The 9,532-nt window shown below is 45.3% G+C and overlaps 1 protein-coding gene across 1 annotated transcript in view; it reads left to right on the plus strand.

Moving 5' to 3' along the window:
* The first annotated feature begins 312 nt into the window (after positions 1 to 312).
* The window catches only part of LOC119428129 (metallophosphoesterase domain-containing protein 1-like), a 152,617-nt gene continuing 143,397 nt past the window's right edge, over positions 313 to 9,532 (plus strand). The window contains exon 1 of the mRNA XM_037695766.1: positions 313 to 391. Coding sequence (XP_037551694.1) covers positions 313 to 391 — 79 coding nt within the window. The remainder of the gene's footprint in view (positions 392 to 9,532) is intronic.

Consider the following 9,532-nt stretch of genomic DNA (forward strand, 5'->3'; position numbering starts at 1 on the left):
GGAGAGCACTGGCTCCTCTGGAGACTTAGAGGGATGGAAGGGTGCTGCCGCCAACATGGAGGACTGTAGACCTGGCAAGGGGTCTGCGGGACAGACATGGAGGCCTGGAGGGGTGCTGCAGTCAACTTGGAGGCCTGGAGGGGTGCTGCAGTCAACTTGGAGTCCTGGAACTCAGCTCGAGGCGATGCAGGGGGAGCCCAAATCACAGCAAGCACAGGGGCCAGGACAGCCGCAAACATGGTAGCCAGCGCTGCCACCTGTGGAATCTGGGGTTCTGCGGCCACTGGAACCAGGGGTCAAGCCAATGCTGTCATGGGGGTTTTGGAGATTGCAGCAGCTGAAGAGAGGGCCTGGACTTCTGCAGCAGGCGACATGGAGGCCTGGGGAGCTGGTCTGGGACTCTGTGGGACCATGGCAGCTGGTCTGGGACTCTGTGGGACCACGGCAGCTGGTCTGGGACTCTGTGGGACCACAGACCGCTAACACAAAATGGATTCCACTGTGGAGAGTCAGCCAGAAGATATGTGCCACCCATAGCCTTATTGAAAGACTGTTTAGTACAGCAGGACAGATTCTCTCTCCCAAAAGTGACAGACTGGAGTAAAAAACTTTGAAAATCAACTTCTTCTGAACTTGAACAAGAAATTCTTGCTGCAATATTAAAATGTGTCAGTTCATGGGATGTTAGGAGACAAGAGATGTCTCCAAATGACTCGACACTCAGGTCCAAGTTTTAAAAATGGTGTCAGGAAGTTAAAATATTGTTCACTATTGATCCATTACAAGAATAACTAGACAGTATTTTAACTAGAGTTGATGACAAACTGGAGTTGAAATTATCAGATTCCTTTGTTAGGTCTAATGATCCTTTTTCAGGCAGACAACTTTTACTTAAATGTGTTTACTGAAGTTAAAACGACACATTGGTTTTGATTTGTGTTAAATAAAAACTTTAAAAGGTAAAATCATTCCTCTTTCTTATTTTGATTAATGACATTTAACTCTGCAGGTCATCCCTGAAATTCTGACGCACAGAATCACAAGTCCAAGTGTGAACTGTGTTACAGAGTAAACACAATAAAAACATGTATTATCTGCAGCATTGTTCATTAAAATGGAGCAACACTATTAATTTATTACAGAAAATATACATATGGTACGCAGACTTAAAGACATGTATACCATTACATTATGTAATACATTCAGCAAGTACTTTTATTTTTAATACTTTAAGTATTTTTAAAATCAAGCACTTATTTACTTTTACTTAAGTAAAAACGTTAATGTGGTATTTCTACTATTACTAGAGTACATTTTTGTCTGTTTATTTGTACTTTTATTTAAGTACAGTGTTTGAGTACTTTCTCCACCACTGCCAATGGTGCACCACCTTACTAACACTCAACACAGAAAGGCGAAGGCAGAATATAATATCTTTCCCATGTCTGTCTGTTTGTTAAATAGCTAATGAACTTCTGGACATGTTTTTATACAACATTCAGAAGGTAATCAATACATGTAGATCTGCAACTGATTCACTTTAGGTATCCTGATACATGCTCAATCATCCAGGTAGAAAAATCAAAAAACGTTGTCAGGTCCTCTGGACAAGTAAAAAAAAAAATTGTAGAAATGTTTAGTCTTTCATCCGAAAGACTTCTTCAGTTTCAGACTGAGACAACTTTTTTGGATTCACTTTAGGATTAAATTTAAGATGGCTGCCACAGCTAATTACACATTAAAGGTACCAATCAGTCGATGTTAGAGATAGTTAAACTTTTATGTGGTAGTAGTTATAAATCAATTCTAAAACATACCTTGAGAGTGACATTTCATGTTTCATGTTGATGTGTTCATGCGTGCTCATCTGCTCACACAGACTCATGTTCGTGCTGTTGTTCGACGAAATGTTTATGTGCTACTCGTGCTTAATGCATTATTTAGTTGATGTTTTTCTTAGTTCATATCTTAGATCTTATTACTGTTTTTCTTTTACATTTTATTGTTGGATGTAACTGGGACCCTGTGTTCATAATCTCGTTCCACCACATGTACCACATGAGATGCGAATGAAAAATAAATCTCTCTGACTCTCTGACTCTGACATTTCATGAGTGTTCATTAGATTTCACATCACATATCTCCAAGATGTTTGTGTAAAACTCTTGCATGAAGAACGGCAGACCTGCCTAACAGAATGCTCAGTGTTTAATTGAAAAAATGAATTTCCCTCCTGCTGCTTATTTTTGCTGGATCAGCGGTAGCGTTTTCATTTCATTCAGTCTCTTTACAAACTGATCCCAGGTCAGAAAACACCATTTGCCCTCAAACTTTTTTTTCTCCTCACCTATCAGTCTATTTTTACTCTTCTTTTGTCCTGTTTCTCCTCCATATTTCAATTATTTCCTCCTCCACTCTCTCAAACTCAAAGCAGACTTTTTTTAAGCTCTCATTTTTAGCATAAAGTCAGTCAGTGGAGCTGCTGGCAAGCTCTCAAAGTTTTGTCAGGGATGGCAGGGGAGGCAGTGGAATAGAAAAAAAGAGAGGATGATTGAGGAGGCAGGAGCTGAAATTCATTCAAAGAGAGCACTTGGACAGTGAAGGTGTGACAGTGAAGAAGGTGGAGGGGAGACTTGCGTGGAGATGGATTTTTCCAATTTTTTTCTCTCTCTCACTACCTGGATGAGCTCATACACATCTTGTGTTGATGCCACAGTTCTTGCCTTTTTTGTCACCATTGTAATGATCCATGCAAGTCCAGCTGCCAATCTCAGTCTAAGGAAGAGAAACTGTTTCAGTCCCCATATTCTTCTGCATTCAGCATATATTCTTTTCAAAAAAGTATTTTTAGGCCCGAGCAGCGAAGCGCTGCGAAGGCCAATTGTAATCGCTCGGTTCATTAGGCCTGAGCAATTTTTCTGTCAAATGAATTGGCCTTGTGGGGGCCTTAACATATCCCAAAACTCACCAAATTTGGCGGACACATCAGGACTGGTGAAAAATTACGTATCGGGCGTCACAAAAATCGCAACAGAAACGGCTCAAGAGCACCACCTGAAAATTTTCAAAATACCCTCCACATTAACCTTCGTTTGTCGTAGAAGCATGAAATTTGGTACACTTGTCCAATTCCCCAAGATGCACAGAAAATCCTCCGGCACTAACGTTGTACGATAAACAGGAAGGCGACCATTTTGGAATGCCATCCCAAATTTCACACCTTTTTGGCGATTTACAGCCTCTACATTTGAACAAACTCATCCTAGGGATTTCACTCAATCAGTTTCAAACTTGGCTATTTTGGTCAAAAGGCACGGGGGAAGAAAAGTTATCCAAACGGTGCTTTTCGAAGCATGATGAAGGGGCGGGGCCAGACCTCAAAGTTTGACATCTCGCCATGAAAAACGAAACACTAATAGCTCTTACACGAAAAACTGTCTGAGACATCAAACCTTCAGTAATTGATCCACATCCGGTCCCCTGCAAGACTGAATGGTCAAATCATGGCATCACTTAAGCCACGCCCCCTGAGAACAGGACGTGTAAAGTTTTACGTTGAATGGTCCCTATCTGACCCCTGTGATCTAAGAGTGAGGAAATGTGGCCAGTTTGTCCAACAGCAGTCTAAAGCCCCCAGTATACTCCCGCATACATCCATTCACGCGTACGTACGCAGAGGGTTCAGACTTCGTACTCGAGCGTACACCCTGAGCAGCTGCATAGCAGCTTCACAGACAAGGGGCGTTTACCTTCGGGACAAATTGAGGTCACCGATTGGCCATTTGCTGACACGTCTACTGGATTGATTGACAGGTTGGAAAAAAGACAAAAAACAAGAGCTGGCAGCCTCAGCCGCAGCGGTGTTCTGTGTTTATATGTTGTTAATAAAAAGATCTAAAAAATTTATTAAAAAAAACAGGGAACGCTGGCTCTGCGCAGCCCACACATCAGACCAGCCCACCAGGAAATCTCCAGACCCTCTCGCAGCCATGCTGGACCTGAGTTTAAATTCTCTCATGACAAATTCCTTCATTTCTCACCATTTCAGTCATGGCATCAACGGAGGAGGAAGAGATCACTGCCTCTTGGCAAAAAAAAAGAAAAAAGAAAAGGCCAGATCAGAGATGAAGAAGGGGAATTTAATACATTGGTGTCGCATACAAAACAGTCCGTCGCTGGGCAGATTATTGTGCGACACCGCGTAAGAATTGAGCTTTGCACGGACATGCCCTGGGGGGTACGCTCGTACCTCGGCGTACGTATGTGCATACCTCTGCGTATGAATGTATGCGGGAGTATACTGGGGGCTTAAGCCTATAGCAGCATAACTAAGGGAAAACTCAGGAAACCTAAGCCAATGTTAACTATAGGATTTATCTAAAAGGAAGGACTTAGGCCTAATCTTAAATGTAGACAATATTTCAGCCTCATGGACATAAACTGGAAGTTCAATCCACAAGAGAGGAGCCTGATAACTGAAAGCTCTGCCACCCATTCCACTTTTGGAAACTCTAGGAACCACATGTAAGCCTGAAGACTGAAAGTGAAGTGTTCTGTTACGAAAATATGGAACAATAAGATCTCAAATATAAGATGGAGCTAAGTTGTTGAGAGCTTTGTAGGTTAGAAGTAAGATTTTGAATTCTATTTTGAATTTGACATGGAGCCAGAAGAGAGAAGCTTAAACTGGAGAGATATGATCTCTCCTATCAACTCTCATTAAAACTCTGGCAGCAGCATTTTGGATTAGCTGAAGACTTTTTAAAGAAGTTTATGGACACCCAGAGAGTAAACAATTGCAATAGTCCAGTCTAGATGTAATAAATGCACATACCAGTGTTTCTTCATCATTTTTGGACAAGATGTTTCTAATTTTAGTGATATTACGCAGGTAGAGGAAAGCTGTTTTGGTAACATTTTTAATATGGGGGTTAAAAGACATAAAATAACAAAAATCAAAAATAATCAAATTTGCCTGATCAAAAATAACACCAAGTTTTTTAACTTTAGAACTGGAAGCCAGATTAATGCCATCCAGAGAAAGTCAAAGACTACAAAATTTATTCCTAAAATGCTCAGGTCCAAAAACCACAACGTCTGTCTTGTCTCAGATTAAAAGCAGAAATCTAAGGGTCATTGAGGATTTTATGTCTTTAAAACATGCTTGTAATCTAAGTAACTGATTGGACTCATTGGGTTTAATGGACAAATATAATTATGTATCAGCATAACAATGAAAATTTATCCCATTCTGTTAAATAACATTATCTAATGGAAGCATATATAAATAAAGAGTTTTGATCCAAGCAATGAATCCTGAGGAACTCCATGACTAACTTTAGTGTATGAAGAAAATTAATTGTTTACACTTACAATCTGGAAACAATCAAGTAATAAAAAAAAACATTTAGAGCTGTTCCTGTAATCACAATACCATTTTCAAGCCTCTGTAGTAAAATATTGTGATCAACTGTATCAAATGCAGCACTGAGGTCTAACAGGACCAGTATAGACACAAGTACATTGTCTGAAGCCATGAGAATATCATTAGTGACTTTCACCAGTGTTGTCTCTGTGCTATGTCTATCTCTAACCCTTGATTGAAACGCTTCAAACTGGCTAGAATTTCTGAATCACAATTTGGTTTCTTAAGTAAAGATTTTATTAAAGGAACCTTAAAGCATTGTCCATCCATCCATCCATTTTCTTCCTCTTATCTGGGTTCGGGTCACGGGGTAGCAGCTTAAGTAGGGAGGCCCAGACTTCCCTCTCCTCAGCCACTTGGGCCAGCTCCTCCGGTGGGATCCTGAGGTGTTCCCAGGCCAGCCGAGAAACATAGTCCCTCCAGCATGTCCTGGGTCTTCCTCTGGGTCTTCCTCTGGGTCTCCTCCCGGTGGGACGTGTCCAGAACACCTCACCAGGGAGGCGTCCATGAGGCATCCTAACTATAGATGAGGGTAGGAACGTAGATCAATCTGTAAATTGAGAGCTTCGCCTTTTGACTCAGCTCTCTCTTCAACACGACAGACCCATATAGCGCCCGCTTCACTGAAGAAGCTGCACCTATCCGCCTATCAATCTCACGTTCCATTTTTCCCTCATTTGTGAACAAGACCCCAAGATACTTGAACTCCTCCACTTGGGGCAGGACCTCCTCCCTGGCCCGGAGAGGGCACTCTACCCTTTTCTGGCTCAAGACCATGGCCTCGGATTTGGAGGAACTGACCTTCATCCCGTCTCTGTCGCACTCGGCTGCGAACCGCTCCAGCGAAAGCTGTAGATCACGATCTGATGAAGCCAATAGGACCACATCATCTGCAAAAAGCATAGACACAATCTTAAGGCCACCAAAATGGATCCCCTCAACACCTTGGCTGTGCCTAGAAATTCTGTCCATAAAAGTTATGAACAGGATTGGTGACAAAGGGCAACCATGGCGGAGTCCAACTCTCACAGGGAACAGGCCCAACTTACTGCCATACTTACTATGCCAAGGTCCCTGCCCTCAGCCACCACCCATCCCACATTGCACCCGACCCCTTTGGCCCCTCCCACAGGTAGTGAGTCCATGGGAAGGGGGACCCACGTCTCCTCTTCAGGCTGTGCCCAGCCGAGCTCCATGGGTAAAAGCCCGGCCACCAGGCACTCGCCCGCATGCCCCACTTCCAGGCCTGGCTTAGGAGTGAGGCCCTGGTCTGCCAATCCAGGGGAACTTCCACCGATGTCCACGCAATATTGCAGAGTCTCGTAAGCCAACACAACCCTACAACAACCAGAGCCTTAAGGAACTCCTGGCAAATCTCATCCAACCCTGGAGCCCTGCCACTGAGGAGCTTTTTAACCACCTCGGTGACCTCAGCACCAGAGATGAGGACCCGACCCAGAGTCCACAGGCTCTGCTTCCTCAGTGGAAGACATGCCAGTGGTATTGAGGAGGTCTTCAAAGTATTCTGTCCATCGACCCACGACATCCCGAGTTGAGGTCAGTAGCACACTACCCCTACTATAAACAGTGTTTGTGGTATACCGCTCCCCCGCCCCCCCCCAAGACGCCGGATGGTGGACCAGAATCATCTCAAAGCCGTGCGGAAGTCATTCTCCATGGCCTCTCCAAACTCCTCTCATGCCCGAGTTTTTGCCTCAGTGACCACCCGAGCCGCATGTCGCTTGGACTGCCGGTATCCATCAGCTGCTTCCAGGGTCCCACAGGCCAAAAAGGCCCAATAGGACTCCTTTTTCAGCCTGACTGCATCCCTCACAGCCGGTGTCCACCACCGGGTTTGAGGGTTGCCCCCATTACAGGCACCGACAACCTTGCGGCCGCAGCTCTAGTAAGCCGCCTCGACAATAGAGGCACAGAACATGGCCCACTCAGACTCATTGTCCCCCATCTCCCCTGGAACATGTTCGAAGTACTCCCAGAGGTGGGAGTCAAAGCTCCGTCTCACAGGTGACTCTGCCAGACGTTCCCAGCAAACACTCACAATATGTTTGGGCCTGCCTGGTCTGACCGGCATCTTCCCCCACCATCGGAGCCAACTCACCACCAAGTAGTGATCAGTGGACAGCTCTGCCCCTCTCTTCACCCGAGTGTCCAAGACATGTGGCCGCAGATCAGATGAGACGACGATGAGAACATGGTGTTTGTTATGGACAATCCATGATGAGTACAGAAGTCCAACAACAGAACACCACTCGGGTTCAGATCAGGGGGGCCGTTCCTCCCAACCACACCCTTCCAGGTCTCACTGCCATTGCCCACATGAGCATTGAAGTCTCCCAGCAGAACAAGGGAGTCCCCAGGAGGTGCACTTTCCAGTACCCCCTCCAAGGACTCCAAAAAGGGTGGATAATCTGAACTGCCGTTCGGTGCATAAGCACAAACGACAGTCAGAACCCGTCCCCCCACACATAGGTGGAGGGAGGCCACCCTCTCATTCACTGGGGTGAACCCCAACATACCAAGATGGGGGGCAATAAGTATGCCCACTCCTGCTCAGCGCCTCTCACCAGGGGCAACTCCAGAGTGGAAGAGTGTCCATCCCCTCTCAAGGAAACTGGTTCCAGAGCCAGAGCCATGCGTAGAGGGGAGTCCGACTATTTCTAGCCAGAACCTCTCAACCTCACACACCAGCTCAGGCTCCTTCCCCACCAGTGAGGTGACAGTCCACGTCCCAATAGGCAGCTTCTGTAGTCAAGGATCAGACCGCCAAGGTCCCCGCCCTCAACCAACACCCATCCCACATTGCACCCGACCCCTTTGGCCCCTCCCACAGGTAGTGAGTCCATGGGAAGGGGGACCCACGTCTCTTCTTCAGGCTGTGCCCAGCCAAGCTCCATGGGTAAAAGCCCGGCCACCAGGCACTCGCCCGCATGCCCCACTTCCAGGCCTGACTTAGGAGTGGGGCCCTGGTGACCCACGTCCAGGCAAGGGAACATCAAGTCCATTTCTTTTTCTCATCATAGGGGTCTTTGGACTGCACTTTGTCTGGTCCCTCACCTAGTACCTGTCTGCCTTGGGTGACCCTACTAGGGGCATGAAGCCCCTGACAGCATAGCTCCTAGGATCATTGTTACAATCAAATCCCACCACCACAGTAAGGTGGCAGCCCAGGGAGGGGTAAAGTATTTTATTATGTAAAAATTCAGAGACAAATTAAGCAGATCCTGCAATTTGTTTTTGGTATTCTTCGTATTTTTTTGGTCCCAGATGTACCCTGTCAGGTTTTGGTTTTATATCTCATTTTCCGTCCGTCCTGTCGATTCCCTCCTCCTCCCAGATGAATTTGAGGTGGTGGTCTTGGGATGTCAAGGGATGTCCTTTGTGTGTGCGTTGGGGGGGGGGGGGGGTTACTGAGTCACTGAGGATCTATCTTTTTCCTTGGATAGTTTTCCTAAGTGTGTGGCTCCCTTGTGTGGTCTGTCCCTGCTATTGCTCGCCCTCTTGTAATTAGTTCTTCCTCGGCCACCTTTTTGCCCCTCCCAATTGTTCTGTGTTTACACCTCACTAGTGTGTGTATATAAGGACTGGAGTGCTTGAAACTACAACATCAAGATGACACCAAGAGCCTTCATGAACTCAATGGGAATGTGGAAGACAACTCTAAAATCCAATTCAAAGCCAACTAAAGAAGTCTACATCAAATGTGGCATATACCAAGGCGATGTTTTGTCCCCACTCGTGTTCTGCATAGTCCTGAACCCCCTCAGCCAGATCACTGAAAGAGTGGCTTTGGATGCCAGTTCCAAAACAGAACAATCATCAGTCACTTCGTCTACATGGATGACATCAAGCTGTACACCAAAAATGAGCAAGACATGGACTCACTGATCTATTATTCTTCAAAACATTCCTGATGAGAACCTCTCAATCCTGGATTTTCTCCAATGACCTAAGGAACAAATGTATTATATTATAGATATTTGAGTTTTTACTGATGTGTTTTATTTACTTATTTATTATATGTATATATTTTTTTTTCCTGCTATTCTACGGTGAAACCAGACGTGTTTTCTCTCCCCCCCCCCCCCC

This window comes from Nematolebias whitei, chromosome 22, assembly GCF_014905685.2.
Source record: "Nematolebias whitei isolate Nwh7 chromosome 22, NemWhi1, whole genome shotgun sequence".
Lineage (NCBI taxonomy): Eukaryota > Metazoa > Chordata > Actinopteri > Cyprinodontiformes > Rivulidae > Nematolebias > Nematolebias whitei.